The 19,552-nt window shown below is 60.1% G+C and overlaps 1 protein-coding gene across 1 annotated transcript in view; it reads left to right on the forward strand.

Annotated features, from left to right (window-relative positions):
* LOC120233988 (rho GTPase-activating protein 8-like) overlaps nucleotides 1–19,552 on the forward strand; it is a 48,419-nt gene that overhangs the window by 10,726 nt on the left and 18,141 nt on the right. Inside the window, 8 exon segments of the mRNA XM_039235578.1 lie at nucleotides 2,425–2,512; nucleotides 5,696–5,706; nucleotides 6,295–6,407; nucleotides 6,706–6,899; nucleotides 9,260–9,346; nucleotides 12,392–12,401; nucleotides 12,403–12,492; nucleotides 13,577–13,710. Coding sequence (XP_039091509.1) covers nucleotides 2,425–2,512; nucleotides 5,696–5,706; nucleotides 6,295–6,407; nucleotides 6,706–6,899; nucleotides 9,260–9,346; nucleotides 12,392–12,401; nucleotides 12,403–12,492; nucleotides 13,577–13,710 — 727 coding nt within the window.

Below are 19,552 nucleotides of genomic sequence, written 5' to 3' on the forward strand. Positions count from 1 at the left end.
CCCCTGCCGGTGTGTGCCTGCGGGGGGGGAGGGAGGTCTGGGTCGTGACCCCTGCCGGTGTGTGCCCGCGGGGGGGGGAGGGGGTCTGGGTCGTGACCCCTGCCGGTGTGTGCCCGTGGGGGGCCCGCGGAAGATCCCTGGGTCATGGGTGCCGCGGGGACAGCTCAGGATGGGGCTGCTGTGCCAGAAGCGACCAGCGGGGGTCAGAGGGTCCTGGGGTCGTGCCCTCCAGGTGCTGGAGACCACATTCAGTCCTCAGGCAGGGACTCAGTCGGCAGCACCTCCGCATTGATTGGTCGAGCTGTGTGTTGACCGAGTCGCAGTTCAGTCACCCATACCCGTGTGATGAAACCCCGGAGCCACCCTGGGCGGTGGTGACATGGTGATGTCCCAGGGTGCACGGGGAGAGGGCACAGAGGCACCAGGACCATCCCACACGCCGCCCCTGCCTCTCCCCTCCTGGCCGCTCTCGATCGGAATCCTTTATGATAAAATGTAAGTGAGCTAGTGAATTATCGGTCACCGGGGGGCAGTGGGGACCTCTGGGTTTGTAGCCAGCTGGTCAGAAGTGGGGTGGCCTGGGGCCCTCCGGGCAACGTCTCCTGCCTGGAGTGAGTGCCGTCCTGTGAAGGACAGAGCCCCTCACCTGTGAAGCGTGGCCCAAGCCCAGCCACGTGGAGGTCGCTTCAGAGGCAGCCCGGCTGCTGGAGCCCCGTGGCTTCTCAGGGGCTTGTGGGACTGGACGGAGACCCCGCCCCCACGTCACTGCCCTTTGCCCGGGACGGCGTGACCGGGCGGATGTCGTGTCCGGCCTCCCCAGAGCCGAGTGCACCCCAGAGCGAGCTTGCCGACCTGCTCTCCCATTCGCCATACAATTCAGCACATCCCCAGACTTCCCACGCGGGCTGATTCCGGATGGTGATGCGCGTGTTCTTGACCTCTCACCACGGAAGTCAACGTTCCCTTTCAGCCCTGGGGGGACTCGATTCCTTGTTTCTTCTGTATCTGCACAGACGATTCCCCCCTTGAGAAGCAAGGCCGTCCTTTGCCCTTGGGCCCCACAGGCGAGCACAGACTCAGGTTGGGCATGGGGCCCTGGCCCCTGAGATGGTAGAAGCAGCGTGTGGGAGACACTCTCCTTCCAGGCACAGCCATCGAGGGTTTAGTGCCCAAAGCCCCCATGTGGTGGAGCAGATCACCATGTGGCTTCTGGTGCAGTCTTTCCAAACGGGCTTTCTAAACACATGGGCAGCGTGAGCAGAATCCCTAAGGCCCCCATGAGGCGAGAAAGTGCTGTGTCTGGAAACCAGAACAGCAGTAGGATTCTGAATATCCGAGTAGCTTCCGGGCTCCTGGGAAGAACCAGACGTGTCCTAAATCACAAGCGGCTGGCCCCAGGTGTGCAGCGTGCGTGTGCGTGTGTGTGCAGGTGTGCGGTCCTGGTTTGTCCGATTCAGAGCTCTCATCCTTTCCCTCATTAGCAACCTCTGAACACAGATGTGAACACTGCTTCACCGTGAAAGTGGGTTTACAGTCGTGTGATTTCTCAGAGGGTCTGTTTTTCTCGGGCTCCAGGATGAGCCTTGTGGCTGATCAGTGACCGAGTATTGGACACGCTTTGGGTGCCAGGACGAGCAGAAGGCCTGGGCTCTGGGGCAGATGGTTAGACAGGCACTGGCCCTTGGGGAGCAGCCCCCCCCAACTGTCCTGTGTGTGGTGAGCACCACTGTGTTAGGACAGTCACAGGGTCACCAGGGCCACGCGGGCAGGGCGGCAGCACTGAGCATTAGGACTCCTGTACACTGTGAGGTCCTGTCCAGGGGTGACTGTCCTCCAGGCCACCCAGCCTCCTCCCGGGCCCGGAGCCCTGGGGACGCCCCGGGGAACATGTGGGGGGGGGGTACAGCAGGCAGGGTGGCTGGACACTGGCTTTGAAGCCAGACGCATCCAGGTTTGAGTCCTGGGCACCCTCAGCCCCGTGTGTGGCTTTGCACGGACGACCTAATCCCGCCAGGCCCGTTTCCCCTTGGCAGACTGGAGAGATTGCTCCCAGCGCCGGCTGGTGGTGAACGTGACCTTGGCTCATGTGCACAGAGCTTCGCGTCGTTGATGCTTGTTCGGCAGGTGCTGCCTCTGCCACCTGCAGGCCACTTGGCCTTCTTGGCTCGGGCCGCCTGCTCAGGAGGCTTGTGTTTTGCATGAATGCCTGTGGGTGCTCCCCGGGGAGGCGGCCTTGGGCGCCGCTGGGGCTCGCGCCTGTGGGTGCTCCCCGGGGAGGCGGCCTTGGGCGCCGCTGGGGCTCGCGCCTGTGGGTGCTCCCCGGGGAGGCGGCCTTGGGCGCCGCTGGGGCTCGCGCCTGTGGGTGCTCCCCGGGGAGGCGGCCTTGGGCGCCGCTGGGGCTCGCGCCTGTGGGTGCCCCCGCAGGGGAGGACCGCCTCAGAAGACGAGTCATCACCTTCAGCTGCTGCCAGATGCCCCCGTCCCACGAGCTCAACCACAGGCATCTGCTGGAGTAAGTCCTGTCTGTGCCCATGTCCCTCCACACGCACCCCTGTGTGCGCGTGCCCTCCCGGTGTGCACACACATCCCTGTGCATGCACACACACTGCACACACAACCTGTGCACGCACGCACACCGCACACATACACTGTGCACACACACACACTGCGCACACACAGCCCTGCATGCGCACACATGGTGCACGCACACACACTGCACACACATCCCTGTGCACACATACACATTGTGTACACACATGCCCCTGTGCACACACATTACCCACACACACTGCACACACACCTGTGCACTCACACACACCCCTGTGCACCCACACTCCTGTGTGAGTGCACACACACACTCTTGTGCACATACATACTGCACACACACACACCCCTGTGCGTGCACACACCTGCCACACACATGTACCTGCCACACATACCTTCCATCCACACACACATCCCACACACCGTGCACACACACAGCCTATGCACAAACACACCCTCCACCCATACACAAACACCCATGCACACACATAACTGCCATGCACATAAACTGCATACAAACCTCTTTGCACACATACCTCTTTGTGCACACACATCCCCTGGACAAACATACCCTGTGCACAAACATTTGTCATGTACACACACCTGCTGAGCACACACGCACCCTGTACACACACATATCCTGTGTGCACTCACCTGCCACGCATACCCCCCCCACCCCACGCTGAAGTCACACTCTGGGCTAGAATGTGGTGTTCAGGATTTGTTTTCTTGTAAAGACGGAGGTAACCTTGACAGAGAGCAGGTTGGTGTTGCAGGAGGCAGGGTCATTGCCTCCTTACTGGGTACAGCCTTTCTTTTGTGCCTGTGTCATTTTGGAACTGGGTGGACGTGGCGATTGCACAGCATTGGGAACAGACTAAATGCCACTCGAGTGTCTGTTTTAAAGTGGTAATGTTAGGAGTTTCACTTTGATCCAAAAACAACCGACCTCTGACAACAACTGCCTGCCGCCCTCAGAAACCTTCACTACCGGAGGGAAGTGGTCAGCATGGCCTCTGTGAACAGTTGTGTGGGTTGTTCACTGCACAAGGGCATTGAAATGAGGGGCTGACATCCAGCTGGTGCTCTTCTCAGCCAGTGCTGGAGGGTGTCTTCCTTGAAGAAGCAGCGTCTTTGCTGACTTACTCAGAGGTGCCTGTGGGCTTCGTGGCCTTGCTAGGAAGAGCCCTACGGCTCAACCTTTTCCGTGTTTCCATGGAAAACCTTGTGTCCGCATACGCCATCCTCCCTCGCCCCGTCCACGCGGTGGCTTTCTTGTGGCCAGATGTGCACTCCTGTTTTTGAAATGGCTGAAGAAGCCCGTCCGTGTTTCTGAAGCTTGGCTGGTAGTTTAGTTAGTGGCTTCCTGCTGACGTGCGTGACCCAGGTGTCCTGACACCGGGAGGGCTCGGCCTCTTTGTCGGAAGAGCTGGGGAGCGCGTCGGGCCACGGGGGCCGGCTTTCACCAGCTGCGTCCAGCGTGGGTAAGTGAGCTGACCGAGGACGTCCCCTGCTCCCCCCGGAGAGGGAGTCGAGAAACGCAAAAGCGACCGTCCTTACGGAAATGGGGAGTTCCCTGCGGCGCGGTCCTCTGGAATTGGAGATCTCAGGCTGGCTTCTGTCTGTGAGGGTGACAGAAGGGATGGCCTTCGTGATGGTGCCCTGATGGCTTAGTCCAGGGGGCGTGTGAGCCAGTGCGCCGGAAAGCACCCGGGACCCGGCGCTACTTCCACAACAGAGAAACCAAAACCAGGGACATGACGAGATGGCTTCGCATCACGTTTATACATCAGAGACGACTGATGGGAGTATGTGGCTCTCGGGGGGGGAGGGGCGGGCAGTGTAGGCGAGAGAGTGGACTCTGGAGCCAGGCTGCTCCCTTCACATCCTGGCTCTGCCCTTCCTGGTTCTTCTCTTCCAGCCTCAGTTGATTCTTCTGTAAAATGGGTCTATACTGCCTGCCTTACAGAGTTAAGTGAGTAAATATGTGCAAAGTCCTGTTGTTCAGAGAGTCAGTGCTTTGGGCAGAGTGCGCTCAAATGATGCTTTGAAGTCAGATGAGCAGAGGAGAAGCTGACGCCCCTCTGTGTAAGGAAAAGGGCCCGCTGGGGTGGCCCAGCAGTGAAAGACTGGCCCCTGAGCACTTGCAGACAGGCAGAGACCGCTGGGGTTTCCTTCGGGAGCAGATCTGCGGACTCAGTCCCCAGGGGCACCCGGCCCACACCCGCTGGACCCAGAGCTCCGGGCAGGCCGCCTTTGTGCAGTCACAGCAGGAGCCCGTGTGGTCACTGCCACTGTGGCCCGGGATCCGGGCTGAGTTCTGGGATGTGCTTCTAGGTGGTACAACTTGGGCAGCCTGGTCTGACCTGCTCAATGTCGGGGGCCCTGGCCAAAACGACAGTGGAGTTTGGAGGGGTCCTCACTCTTGCAGGTGGCTGGATGAGGCCTTTTCAAGCAGGTCATGCAGCTAGGTGGGAAAGGACCCAGGGCTTGGAGGCAGCCATGGAACTTTCTAGAACTTGTACTGTGGCATGTGGTCAAATGGCAGAAGCAGAGCAGAATCAGGATCCTGCTCTGTGGTGACGAGAAGACCGGAAGGAAGGAGTTGCCTGCTTCTAGGGGTGCAGCGGAAGGGCCGTGAGTCCGAGGTGGGCGGCTGAGCCGTCCGTCCCGGGGTCGAGTCCCCGCGCCCTCCGTCAGCACCCTGTGGCCGCTGTAGCTCCTTCCTGCTCGTTTGTGGCACAAAACAGCACGTTTGTTCTGGCAGAGCCGAAGTCCCGAACGAGGTGTTGACGAGACCGAGGGAGCCCTGTCCGGGGGACGAGCCTCCTTGCCTCTGTTTTCTGATGGCGGCCCGCGGCCCCGCCCGGGGTGGGGGCGTCCCTCTCCACTCCGCCTGTCTTCTCAGACGCACCCCCTTCCGTGACCCCCCTTCCTGTCCCACCCGGGGAGGCCCGGGTGATGCGAGGGGTCACGGCCGTGCGGCAGGGGGCGGGGAGCTAGGCCGAAGGAGCCGGGGTCACCTCCCCTCAGGGCAGGGCCTGTGTCCAGAGCTGTCATTTAGGGCAGGGGCGGCCAGACAGTCCATACTGCAGCTTCTTGGGCCGTCAGACTTCTGCTGCAGCCACTCAGGTCTGCCGTGTGGCCCCAGAGCAGCCGCAGGTAAGTCAGAACAGGGGGGAAGGGCTCCGCTCTGGTGAAACTCTGTTTATGAACTGCGGGTCATTTTCTGTTTTTTCTTTTAATTTTTTTTTAATGTTTATTTTTGAGAGAGAGACAGAGAGTAAGCAGGGGAGGGGCAGGGAGAGAGGGAGACACAGAATCCTAAGCAGGCTACAGGCTCTGAGCTGTCAGCACAGAGCCCGACGCAGGGCTCGAACTCCGAAACCGCGAGATCATGATCTGAGCCGAAGTCCGACGCCTTACCGACAGAGGCCCCCCAGGCGCCCGTGGTTTTCACATATCCCGAACTGTTTGTTACCTGTTTAATCTTTTTTTTCCCAACCAGTAACAACGTAGCCTCATAGCTTGCAGGGCTGCGCACAGGCGGGTGGCTGGGGTGGCGCGTAGCCCAGGTTGCTGACCCCTGTCTACGGCGCGTGGGCGAGAAGCACCGGCAGGCACTGTCCTCCGGATGCCCTTTGTGACGTCTGCAGGGGCCTCTCTGGTGCCTGCGTGTCTTACGGGTGAGGGCACTCAGGCCCCAGAGAGCAGGTGTCCCAGCCCCCTCCCTCACCCGTTGTGTGGCAGCGCTGGGGCCCCCCGAGACCCAGCTCCCTATCCCCACCCGTGCCCCGCACCCCTTGGGAGCGGCTTGGCGCCGGGGGATATTTTCCCTGAGCGACGTCCTGTGGGACGATCAGGTTTGCAGGGAGGCTAGCGGGCTGCACTGTTGGGCCTGGGCCTGAGGGAAGGGACGGCTGCTGCACCGTGCACCCGTTTATCTGACACTGTACGTGCCAGGCCATGCAGGGGAGAGGCAGGCGGGCCCCAGCTCGGGCCCCTCCCCAAGGAAGCTTTCCTGGGTTGTCCCTGAAGCATCAGCGGCCCCAAGGTCCCTGAGCAGGCGTGCATCTGCAGGGCAGTGTGGTTGTGCCCGCCCTCCCCCACACACGCCCACCGCGCCTGGCCGCAACGCCCTGGCCCGCGTCCGTGTCCCAGGGATGGGAAGGGTCTGCACGCGGCGGCCCGCAGTCGGTGTCGGGTGCGGAGACGGAGGAGCCAGGTGGGGCCGGCGGTGAGCGCCAGCCTCCAGCTGGGGCAGTCAGAGCGGCCAGGCGGAGGAGGCGGCCTTTGAGCAGCCCCGGGAGGGACGGGTGGGGCATTGCTGGGCGGCAGACCCAGGAGAGAGTCCGGTGGGCTGAGGCTCCGCGGTGGGCGAGACGGACGGGGGGGGGGGGGTTCACCTGGGGAACCGCGGAGGGAGGTGGCGAAGGGTCGGGGGAGTGTGTGTCAAGGATGCCAGACTTGGTTCAGGAAGCAGTGGGAGCCATGGAAGGTGCTTCTGGAGAAACCAATGGCGTGTTCAGAGTGGCCCTTTCTAGAAGCGCCGGCTGACAGGAGGAGATGCACGTGGGGCCTGTGCTGGGCCGATACAGGTAAATTGTCAAGTGGAAGGAGGCACCTTGTTCTGTGTGGCTCCATACGTCCCTCGAAGGTCGATCAGGAGGTGGGGGCGGGATTACAGATCTTGGCTCGACAGAACCAAAAAAGATGGACATTGTAGGCATCAAGACCAGCAGTGCAGTGTCTGCTGGGATAGTGAGTTCCCCATCACCAGAGGTATGCAAGTGGAGCTCCAGATTCAAATCGGTGACATGTACACGGCAAGGGTTTCCTGTCCGCCGTCACCACGCCCCGGCGGCCTCCTCAGCTTCTCTCTCGGCCGTCGGCTCCTGACTCTCCAGACAGTTCTCCAGGTCACTCCTTTCAAGGGAGCACGAGTCCCCACACATGTGCCGTGACCCCCTTCTGGAAGCCACCTCCACGTAAGGAGGGACTCGGTGGCCCCTGCGCTCTGGGCCGCCGGGCCGCCCACAAGTCACCGCTCCTCCCCCGCTCTGCGTTAGTTATTGTTCTTTTTGTCATTAGTTAGTATTTCCTTGGGAGATACTTTGAGACCCTGGATATCTTGCTCCCCATGGAAGTGTCATGTGGCAGGTTTTGTGTCCATTGCTGTTTTTGGCCCAGTGGTTGCCGTGATGGTGGCCGAGCGGTGACTGGGACTTTTGACAATTTACCGTAAGGAAGAGCTTAACCTTTCTGGCTCGTTTGTATCGATACGGACTTGTGACTTCCTGTTTGATTCAATGGGTTATAATCCACGACTGTATTTAATGTTCAAATTCAAATCTGGCCAAGTGGGCGCCCTTCCAGCCTGGCTCCTGTGACCCTCAGACCCGTCCCCTTACGCCGAGTGCCCCCCGCCCCCCGGCACAGGGCAGTGCTCCAGGCGCCCCTCCTTGCTTCTCACCCCGCACGGGGTTCTGCGTTCCCCTCGGAGCCGGGGTGTGGGGGTGGGGTGCTCGTTGTCCTTGGGGTGACCGGCTCCCAGGCGCTCTGCAGGGACCATCGGGGTGTCGCTCACACCGACGCTCGCGGCTGGTCCTGCCCCGCGACCCGGGCACACTCCGGTTTCTCTGAGTCCGCAGCCCTCCCCTCTGGCCCAGAGATGCCGCTCGCGCCCCCTCACTGACGTGCCCCCTCCGTCACCCAGCATCTGGCGATCTCCCTCACAGGCCCCTGATTGGGCCACCCCACCCCTGCACACCGCCTTCCCCTCCCCCCCCCAATGAGGACGCCCTGTGCACACACCCCTGCCGGCTCCAGCACCCCCTCCCGGCCTCCTGCCCCCCGGGGTCAGCACCCTGCTCCATGCGTGATAACCAGCCCTCGGGCTTGTGGCATGTGATCGCCACCCCCCCCCAACGGCCAGCGTCAAGCTACCAGCACGCTGCCCCTGGACACGGAGTCGGGGGACACCTCCTGTGGGCTCCTGTTACTCAGATACACAGATGAGCCCCAGGGGCACAGGCGAGAGTACGCGTAGTAAAATAACTCAGAAGTGGCGAGCTTTGAGTATTTATTACCTGGGCGTTTAGTATGATTTACTTCTTTACGTGTTTATATTATTTAACAGTGGCTGCTTTTTACAAGTGGCTCCCCAAATCCCTGCAGTCCTGACAATGAGTCGGCTCTTGTGAGCGGGTGAGAGCCGGCTAGCGTCCCCCCGGCTGACCGCACGCTGGCTCCTCGTGGACGCCCCTCCTCTCCTCAGCGCCACGGCCACGGCCTCCCCGGCGGTGCCAGCCTCCTTGGCTCAGCCTCGTGGCTTTGGACTGAGTTATTCTGGAATGAGGGGAGCACGCAGGCTAAGTAGCACCTCACTTTTTAAGTGGGCGCCCGGTCCCCCGTCGGTGGGCGCGCTGGGGCTCACTCAGCCGCCTGCCCTGGTGAACCGCCGAGTGCGGCCCGGCTCCCCCATGGGCCAGCGCCCATAAGCGGGGCCCTGCTCTTGCAAACTGGGAAGGGCCGCAGGCATGTCGGGGTGCCGGTGGACGAGGGTCCTGATCTTCCCTCTCTGCTTTTGGGTCAGCGTCGGCTCTGTCAAGGGCACGAAGGTTCTGAGGCTCAGGGTCAGAGTCAGGGCTTTGCGGGTACTCAGCCTCGGGTGTGGGGTGTGTTGTTCTGAAGTCCTCTCCTGCTCCCGCCGCAGGTACAAAAAGAACTTGAAGGCGCTGTACATCGTGCACCCCACCAACTTCATCAGAGTCCTGTGGACCATCTTCAAACCCCTCATCAGGTACGTGGGGCTCTCGGCGAGGACCTCACAGGGGCCGGGGGACGGCCCTCCCTGTGTAGCACTGTGGCCTCATCCCTGGGGCCCCCGTGTTGGGGGTACTCTGCCCCCCTCCCCCGCAGCTGTCATGACTCACAAGGGCTGATGGTCATGCATAGGACGCCAGCTCACGACACCTGTGAGCTATGTCCCTCGTATTTTATTATTTTATTACTTTTGGTTTTTTTAATGTTTAATTTTTGAGAGAGAAACAGAGCACGAGCGGGGGAGGGGCAGAGAGAGAGAGGCAGACACAGAATCCGAAACAGGCTCCAGGCTCTGAGCTGTCAGCACAGAGCCCGACGCGGGGCTCGAACTCACGAACCGCGCGATCATGACCTGAGCCGAAGTCGGACGCTCAACCGACTGAGCCCCCCAGGCGCCCCCGCACCTGGTATTTTAAATCTCGTCCTGGCCTGAGCCCCTACTTTAGTTACCCGCATTGGGGGTCCCCAATACCACGTCAGGTTTCGTGATTCGCTACGAGGACCCCCAAACCCCAGACCAGCCCTCATTCCAGAGAGCGTGGCACGGTCCCCGGGTCTGCAGCCTCCCCTGCGACGGCAGACTTGAGTGTGCTCCCGTTTAATGTGGGCAGAGACTTCCGTGGCCAGAGTTCCTTTCGTCTTAGAGGGTCCCCACGCCGTGTTCCCACCTGTGCTGCAGCCGCAGATGCAGCCGTGGCTGTGGGGACGGCGGGGCCGGGTTTCGTTCGTCTCTTCCGTTGTTTAGCCGAGACCAGCACGTTGGTTCCGTGCCTGACGTGGGGAGAAAGCCAGTGCCCGTTACCCTAGTGCCCAGGAAGACCGCTCGGGTGCTCTCCAGCCCCTGGGTGCTGCCACTCACCTTAGAAAAGCTCTGAGAGTTCTAGAAACCTCTCCTGTTCTTGGGAAAACCCTCCCCATCTGTAGTGCAGCAGCCCAGAGGCGGCATTGGTTCTGGAGCTCAGGCCTGACTTTGCCCTCTGATCGTGCGCCACTTTGAGCCAGGCATGCAGCCTCCCTCTGCCTTAGTTTCCCCAGGAGACAGGCTGTGCCGCCTTACAGTCCTGTTGTTGGAACAGTGTGCTGGCATCTGTGCAGAGTGTGGAACAGGCCTGCCTGGCGCCAGCAGATGCCGGGTGTTTGCTGCTAGCATCGTTTTTTAAAAAACTTTCTTATCCTTTTGTGATTAATTACAATTTCTCACGCACCTTGTGTGCATAGCACCTCAAAACAATCCTATGAAGTCAGCTGTGTTTTCCTTCTTCCAGGGGAGAGGAGGTTGATGCTCAGAGAGGTTAAGCAGCTTGCTTGAGGTCGCACAGTGCGTAATGGCCCAGCTGGGATTCCGGCTCAAGCCTGTGTGGCTCTGCCCCTCGTCCTGCCTCAGACGTGGACCTGCACAGGCGCCGGAACCGCAGGAGTGAGGGTCGGAGACCCCGGAGCCGGGACTGGGCTCTGCCTCCTCTTAACAGTGTGACCTCTCTGAGCCTTGGAATATTCATCTGAAAATGAAGAGGACGGGTCCAGAGGCTCCCGAGCCCCGTAACAGGAGTGTCCCCGGCCCAGCCCCTCACGTCCTGACCCAGACCTCTGGAGGCGGGGCCTGGTGATTGCAGTCCCCTGCATGGACCGCCCTGGGGTCTTTCCGAGTGAGAGACAGGAAGCATCTGCCTGCATCTGCCCTTCAGAGCCTGGGGACCGGCAAACGCCTGGCCAGCTAGAGGGGGTCAGGCAGAAACACAGAGCAGAAATTGGGGGGCGCTCTTGCACGGGCAGTGGGTTGGCCCCAGAGGCCTCCCTGCAGCTCAGGAGCTGACATCTCTGTCCCCCCACCTACGGGCAGTTCATGGGAGGTCAGGCCCCCTCTGCCCCTCGGGGCAGGTGGCTGGGGGTCTGGGCACCTGGTCTGAGTCCCGCTCGTCCACCAGGGGGAGCCAGTGCCCGTGGCTCGGCCTCCCGCGGGCTCTGGGCTGCGTCCCCGCCTGTGGTAGAAGAGCTCAGCCCCGGTGGCAGAAGGGAAGGAGGTTCTGGAGGTTTGCTGGCGGCCGGGCGGCTGCGTGGAGCCTGCGATGGGCAGCACGCTGTCCTGCACTTGGAAGTGTGTTAGGAGGGCGCCCTCCTGCCAAGTGTTCTAACCGCACACGCAAAGCGAAGGCCGCCCAGGACGACACTGTAGACGATGGAGGTGCTCGTTCCCTCGATCGTGGCGATGGCGTCGCGCTGTATGCCGGTGCCCGCGCCTCCCGCGGTGTGTATGCCGGTGCCCGCGCCTCCCGCGGTGTGTATGTGGAACCATCCAGTGTCCAGTAGAGCTGCAGCAATGGGGACCTGTGGTGCCCGCTGCCAGGGGCAGGCGCTGGGCGAGCATTTGGCTTCCCGGCCACCAGGTCCTGCTCTGCGCCCGCCTCGCAGCTCAGGAAGTGGGCACGTCAGTAACGGCAGCCAGGTGGTGGTGCCGATCAGGCGTCGGCCGGTGGACGGTCACCTGGCTCACCCGCCTCTGAGGGAGATGTTGGGGGGACTGAGCAGAGGGAGAGTGGGTGGCTCTGGTCGGGGCTCGTCTCCCTGATGCTCGTTCCAGGGTGGCCACCTGAGTGCCACCATCCTGGAGAGAAACCAGTGTCTCGTTTGGTCCCTGCCCCCACGGGGACCCTCGAAGAGAGAAGGGGTGCCCAAACGGGGAGCCCCAGCCGAGCCCGGGCCGCAGGCCCCCCGGGCCCCTCCCTGCATCTCCAGGGTCTGTGCACATTCACTACAGATTCAAATTGCAGGCAACTATTTATTTTCATGCAGATGAGACTCTGGAGAGTGTTTGGTGCATCCGAGATCTTATGAACGCAAAACCTCTGCAGACGTGCGCTGCGTCTGTGATGTCCGGGCTTTCACTGGTGTCAGCACTTACCCTTGACTCAATGTGGGAAACGCCTGCATTGTTCTGCCTCCGCGGCCGCCACCCCTCCCCCGGGCCCCGGGCGTCTTTGGTGCCACCTAATCGTTTCTCATTCTCTTGCTTCTGCTCTTCCAGTCATAAGTTTGGGGAAAAAAGTCACCTATTTCAACTACTTGAGTGAGCTCCGCGAACACCTCAAATATGACCAGCCGATCGTCCCCCACAGAGGTTCTGCGGTGAGTCCGACCGTGTTCCGACAGCCGGGAGAGAACACCTCCATGGTTCCACGGGCCTCCGTCCAGTCCCGGTGGCCTGGAAGGCGTCGTTTCCAAACGTGGGCCCCGCAGATCTGGCCCAGAAGTTGCGGCGTCAACAGAGGTGCCGGCCGCGGAGTCAGACGAGGCCGCCGAGGGCCCTTCGCGAGGCGAGAGATTACCCTCCTCCGCCATCGTAGGCCAATTTTAAGAAATAAGCCACGATGATAGCTACTGCTCGCCGCCCTACTTACCGGGCTTGCTTTCGAGCAGAGAATTGGGGGAATTCCGTGGCCGCGTGCGAGGACACCGTACGGAATGAAACGGTCCGAGGCCCGTGGCAGGGGCTCTGGAAAGCAGCCCACGCTTGGCTGCTGCGGAAGGCGGTTAGTGCTCGCTTTTTTCCGTGGCAGTGGGGATCCCCGCTCCGTGGTCTCTCCCGTGGGCTCAGGGGCGGGGGCAGAGGAAGGCGTGTGGTCGGTTGGCCCCACAGCCGGCACAAGGGGCTGGTCTCCAAGCCCCTGCCCGGCACCCTCTGCAGCCCCCACTCTGGGGCCTCGCTGGGACGCAGGGGCCTCGCCAAGCTGCAGCGGGGTCGGCGGCCTCACGGGGGCAGGGGTGAGGTTAGTTCTTCCAGGCGCCAGGTCATACGCTGGAAGCAGGGCACACAGGGCAGCGTGGCCCTGCCCACGGGGTGCTCACATGGCGGGAGCCACAGGCCCGTGACACCAGCTAGGGAGGGGCCCGTCAGAGAAAGCCTCCGGGGGAGGGGACGCCCGAAGTGAGTCTCCAGGCGACAGCTGGTTGGGCAGAGAGGCCGGGAAAGGCTGCGTCCAGTGGAGGTGGGTGAAATGTTGGCCAGGGGCTGGCAGGAGAGGTTGGGCATTTGCTGGGGTTAGATGAACGCTCAGGACAGCGGGCGGCTGTGTGTGCGTGTGTCACGCGCATGTGCACGTGTGAGACGGTGGTAGGGCACATGGGCCCAGAAGCGCGAGGCTCGGGTGTCCCACAGACGTTCACGGCGCCCAGCCCCGCGGCCCGAGGCTCGCCCCCCGCAAGGTGACAGCCGCGCTTCTGCTGTGTCCGCAGGCATGACGGGAAGCTCCGGAACGCGCACCAGGGCAGGGTCCCCCCTCCCGCCAAGACGCCGCCGCCGCGGCCCCCTCTGCCCACCCAGCAGTTTGGCGTCAGTCTGCAGTAGTAAGTGAGGCGGGACGCCGCCCGCCCGTTTCCTCCGTGGGGCCGTGGGACACTCGTGCCCCAGGGGGGTCGTCCCCAGACCTTTGCCTTCCGCAGCCCAGCTTCCCTGCAGAGAACCCAGAACACGTCTTTTCGCTCCAGGGTGTGTGTGGGGGGGAAGGCTTCCCTGCGCGGGGACCCGGTGGCACGCAGAGCCCTCGTCACCGCTGCTCAGGGCTGCTCCCAGCCCCCAGGCGGAGGCACCATGGGGCAGGTCACATCAGGAGGGAGTTTGGGAGCCACTTCGCGGTTTGCGTGGTGGCGGCAGCCGGGTGGAGGCGGCAGCCCGAGGGACCGCGGTGTGCCTCCCGCCGACGCCCGCGCGCACTGGAGTCAGAAAGGAACTCCGTTGGGTGCGGCCGATCAGGGACTCTTGGTGTCACAGCATGTCCTGTCCTTCCTGGTTGACCTCGCCCTTCTTAGGACGTGACCTGGAACTCCGCGTCTCCAGCTGTTTACCTGTTTCTGGAGCGAATCAGGTGTCCGGCGGGAACTGAGCCTCTGGCGTCTTCCTAAAGGGTTCCGGGCCAACTTCGTCTCTTTTGAGGCTCATTCGGTGGCACCTCCTCCGGGAAGCCTTCCCTGATGCTTAGGCTGTATACGGGGCCCTCCTGCATCACCGGCCCACCCAGTGGGCCGCCATGGGGAGCCTCTGAGGCGTTGACCCGCTTGGCAGCGGGCGCCGTGTCCGCGCTCGTGTGCCGCCCGGCACGGGGGTACCAGGGACGACGGAGGACGAAGGACAGGTTTTATCGGGCAGCCACGCGGGGCCGTCGGGTCCGCTCTGCACCACGTGTGGGAAAACCAGGTCTGCAGGGTGGGGGCGGGCCCTGCCGGAAGCTCCCCTGCGCCCCGTCCTGCACAGAAGCCTGATGCCCTTTGGGATCCACGACGGGACGTGACACTGTTTGGAAGGTTGAGAATCGACTCTCCGGATGGTGTCCCGGTGGGGGGGGGGGGCGCTGGGGGCACCTGCCTGCCACCTCGTGCCTGTCACTTGTCTCTCCAGGCGTCTGGGTGGGGGGACCCTTCATCTCCTCCCTTAGGGGCTCTGGGGCCACAGGGCAGGCAGATGGGGGGCCCTCTTTCTTCTTGGCCTAGAGTGAGGCGGGGGGCAGGGGGCAGGGTGCGGGGAAGAATAATGGCTCCGGGGGACGGCAGTGTCCTGATCTCTGGGGCCTGTGACACTGTCACCTCATGTGGTGAAAGAGACTTTGCAGATGTGAGTCAGTGAAGGGTCTTGGGGCGGGGACGCAATGGGCCCGGATTGTGCAGGTGGCCCCGGTGTCCTCACGAGGGTCTGAGTCAGAGAAGTAGGCGTGAGGATGGAGCAGAGGTTGGCGTGACGTGGGGCCACGCGCCAGGGGGCAGGCAGCCCCTGGGAGCTGGGAAAGACGGACCGACTGTCTCTTAGAGCCACTGCGAACACACAGCCCGACCGTTTGAGCTTTTGTGTCTTTGTTTCAAATGTTTTCTGAGAGAGAGACAGCGTGAGCAGGGGAGGGTCAGAGAGAGAGAAACACAGAATCTGAAGCAGCTCCAGGCTCTGAGCTGTCAGCACAGAGCCCGACGCGGGGCTCGAACCCACGAACTGTGAGATCATGACCTGAGCTTAAGTCGGATGCTTAACAGACTGAGCCACCCAGGTGCCCCTAGAGCTTCTGTGGTTTTAAACCACTGAGTTTGTGGTGATTAGTTTACAGCAGGCACAGGAAACGAGTGTGGGGCCGGGAGAGGCCTGGGGGGAGGAGGTACCTGTGAGGGGCCTGGGAGAAGGAGCTGAGGGCGGGGCTGGCGTGCTCATAAGGAGGTGGGAGTGGGCCCCTGGGGTATGTCACCACTGCTAAAGGGAGGCCTGTCTTCCAGAACCTTCTGCAGCGATAGACACAGTCTGCACTGCCCGGCTGTGGCTGTTGAGCACTTGAAATGTGGCTAGTGTAGTTAAGGCACTGAGTTTCTAACTTTATTTGATTTTAACTGGTGTAAAATATTTTTTAATGTTGGTTTATTTTGACAGAGAGAGTGCGTGCGTGCATGCCTGAGTGGGGGAGGGGCAGGGAGAGAGAGAGAGAGAATCCCAAGCCAGCTCTGTGCAGAGCCCGAGGGGGGTCTCGAACTCACAGACCTCGAGATCATGATCTGAATGTAAACCAGAGTTGGACGCTTAACTGAGTGACCCAGGCACCCCGCCTAGTAAAGCTTTAAAAACGAGAAACAAAACAGCTCTAACTCAGGGATTTCTAGAGTCATCCACCTGAGTACAGTTTGGGGGAGTGCTCCTGGGACGACTCTCCCGACTGGAGCAGGTGCCTTTCGGGGGTATGTGTGGACAGAGAGTTTGAACTCCAGAGCCGTTCGTTACCGGATCAAAGACGGGTATCAGCAGTGCCTTTTATAAAAAATCTTGGTTCATTCCTGTTCTGGGGCCAGTTTTAACTGTAAAGATCAGTTCAGCATATTGTTTTAATGCCCAACTTGGAGTTTGAACTCATAAGCCAAGATCTCACAACCCTGTGCTCTACCGACAGCCCGCCAGGCACCCCCGTTCCTCGTGTCCTTAGGGAATGACGAGTCTCGTTGGACAATCTTTGAAAAACTCCGTGTGTGCCACTTTGAGAGATAATCCATGCGGTCGCCCCCTTAAATTATATTTTATGCTGTTTCATTGCAAATGATTACAATAAAATGGCAATAAACATATTAAATAGAGTACCAAATAGTAATTTGTTTGGACTGTGAATGAATGAAAGTCATTAAAATTCATAACCAAATCCTATTCACAAATGTTAATTTGCTGAGTTAAGTTCAGAAGCGCACGACAGAAAGCTATCACCTTAGAACGAGCTAATTAAGTTAATATATTAAGGGGGAAGTCAGAGATCCGAGAGATCTGTGCCCCTCGCCTTCGCTGAGGAGAGGAAACGCACGTGTGCGTCTAGGACGGCTCTACCCGGGCAGATGTGGGGCCGTGGAAAGAGGGAGGGCCTCGGGGCAGAGAGGGGTGTGGGTCCCAGCTTTGGGAGTCACACTGGTAGCTTAACCAACCCCAGTTTCTTCCCCTTGACTGGAGTTGAAACTGTGCCCTCCCCACCTCCAGGACCCCGGGGAGCTTAAGGACAGGGTGCTGCCAGGCTTGCCTGCTCTGAGTTCCCCTTCGTAGTCACCGCCTCCAGGAAGCCTTCCCCAGCAACTCCACACACACAAGGACCATTTGTCCAAGAGACCCTTCCTTTTTCCCCACTGAATTGCCTCGGCACCCTTGTCGAAAACTAATCACCCACACCCGTGAGTGTGTATTTCTGGACCCTTGATTCCGTTCCGTCCGCCCGTGTTGGGGCCATGCTCTCTGTTACCGTAGCTTTGTAGTAAGTTTTGAAATTGGAGAAAGTGCGGCCCTCAGGTCTGTTCTTTTTCAAGATTGTTTTGACTTCTTTTGGGCCTCTTGTGTGTCCGTACTGATTTTAGAATCAGCTGGCCCATTTCTGTACGGAGGCGGCTGGGGTCCCGGTGGGGACCGTGCGGTCTCCCAAGGTTGGTTTGGGGGCCACTGTCTTACCAGTACCACCGCTCCCGGTTTACGGACACAGGGCGCGTTTCCATCCACCCGGGCCCTTAGGTTTCTCTCCGTGACGTTTACAGCTCCCCGTCTCTGTGTTTGCGCTTTTGTGTTAAATGTACTTGTTGGAGTATTTCGCTCTGTGCGGTGCTCTTGTGAAAGGAACTGTTTTGTGACTGCGTGTTTTGGACTCACTCGAGCACATAGAAACACAGGTGATTTTTGTACGCCTGTCTTACTTCCTCCCGCCTGCCTAACATCACTTCTTAGTTCTTCCGGATGCTTAGTGAACTTCTGTTTCGTATCTTCTACATTCAACACCTTGTCGTCTGTAAACAGAGATACTTTTACTTCTTCCCTTGCATCCTGGATGCCTTTTGCTTCCTTTTCCTGCCCGATTGCGCCAGCCGGGCCTCCGGTGACGGGAAGGAGCCGGTGAGCACACATCCGGTCTTTTCCCCGTCTTACCGGGAAGTGGCCTCATTTTCCCCCATTAAGTATGAAATTAGCTGTGGGTTTTTCATAGACGTGGAGGAAAAGCCTTTCCGTTCCTACCTCGTTCAGTGGTGGTGTTTTGTTTTGTTTTCTGTGTTTTGTGTTTTGTTTTTTCCCATGAAGGGATGTGAAGATTTGATCGTGTGCTTTTTTTGCCCTTATTGAGACGATGACATGGGTTTGGTTCTTTATTCTAAGAATATGATGATTACGCTGGTTGATTTTTATGTTGAATGAACTTTGTATCCTTGGGACAAGTCACACGTGTTCGTGGCGATAATCTTCTCCTGTGGAGCTGGGTTTGCTTTGCTGGTATTTTGTGGGTGATTTGGTGTCTGTATTCGTAACAACTGCTGCTCTGCGGTCACCTCAGGTGCGACATCTGGCTTCACGGCCCGTCTGTGTTTTGGAAGAGTTTGTGCAGAGTCAGAGGGAATCTTTCCATAACATGCAGGACTCACCGCGAAGCCCTCTGTCTCGAGCTTTTCTTGGCGGGAAGATTTAAAATGACTAATTCAATGTCTTTATTTGTTACGTCTTTTCAGACCTTTTTTTTTTTAATTTATTTCTGAGAGAGAGAGAGCGTGATTTATTTCTGAGCGAGATAGAGAGACAGCATGAGCAGGGGAGGGGCAGAGAGAGAGGGAGTCACAGAATCTGAAACAGGCTCCAGGCTCTGAGCTGCCAGCACAGAGCCCGACGCGGGGCTCGAACCCACGAACCGTGAGATCATGACCTGAGCCGAAGTCGGGCGTTTAACCGACTGAGCCACCCAGGCGCCCCTCATCTTTTCAGATCTTCTGTTTCTTCCTGAGTCACTTTGATAGTTTGTGTCTTGGGAGCAGGGATCACAGCTTCCTTCATGGTAGTTGCTGCTTGTGCCGTACACAGCTGTGCCCTGTCCCTTCTCCCCTCCGTGCTGTTCTTGTCACACAAACTAGGTCTTGATTTGCCCACTAGCGCAGATTCGTAATTCTTGCTCTACGCCGTGGCCTTTTAAGTCAGATGAGAGGGGGAGAAAGAGGCGCCAACGGTGACGCCCGTACACTCTTATGAAAACAGTCCCTGGCGGCGTCTCCTTCGCCTGTGCTCTCCGTCCTGCGCGCACAGTGGGGGCAGGTGGGAGAGGAGAGGCGTGGAGGGCCTGAGGGGCTTCCAGACCCGCGGGAGGAGCGGGTGTCCCCCTGCCCGCACCTCTGCGGCTCCTTCCGCTCAGCCGTGGAACCCCAGAGCCGACCAAGCAGCGGGGAGTCGGCGCACCTGGGAGGGCTCCCGGGCGGAGGAGGAAGGAAACAGCCGGAGGTTGTCCGAGTCGGTTCTCGCGCGTGGAGTCCAGCTCCAGCGAGGCTCTGCAGGCCGGGGGCCACTCCCGCGGCCCTTGCTGCCTCCAGCCTGTGCTCTGTTAGGACGGAAGCGCCTGCGGCGGCTGCACGGCTGCGAGCATTTTGGTGACAGCGGCGCTGTTGCTACGCACACGTATCCGTAGGAATTGGGGACAGAGCGCTGACTTTGCATCTGCTCCCCCACCCCCACCCCGTGGCCAGCTCGGGGCGCGGACAGAGACTCCTCTCTCGGGGCACCGGGTGGGGGCTCGGTCAGTTAAGCATCCGACTCTTGGTTTCGGCTCAGGTCATGATCTCGCGGTTCCTGGGTTTGAGCCCTGTGTCAGGCTCTGTGCTGACAGTGCAGAGCCTGCTTGGGACTCTCTTTCCCTCTGCCTCTCCCCTGCTTGTGCTCTCGCTCGCTCACACT

This window comes from Hyaena hyaena, unplaced genomic scaffold (genome assembly GCF_003009895.1).
Source record: "Hyaena hyaena isolate Hyena2069 unplaced genomic scaffold, ASM300989v1 scaffold_4, whole genome shotgun sequence".
NCBI lineage: Eukaryota > Metazoa > Chordata > Mammalia > Carnivora > Hyaenidae > Hyaena > Hyaena hyaena.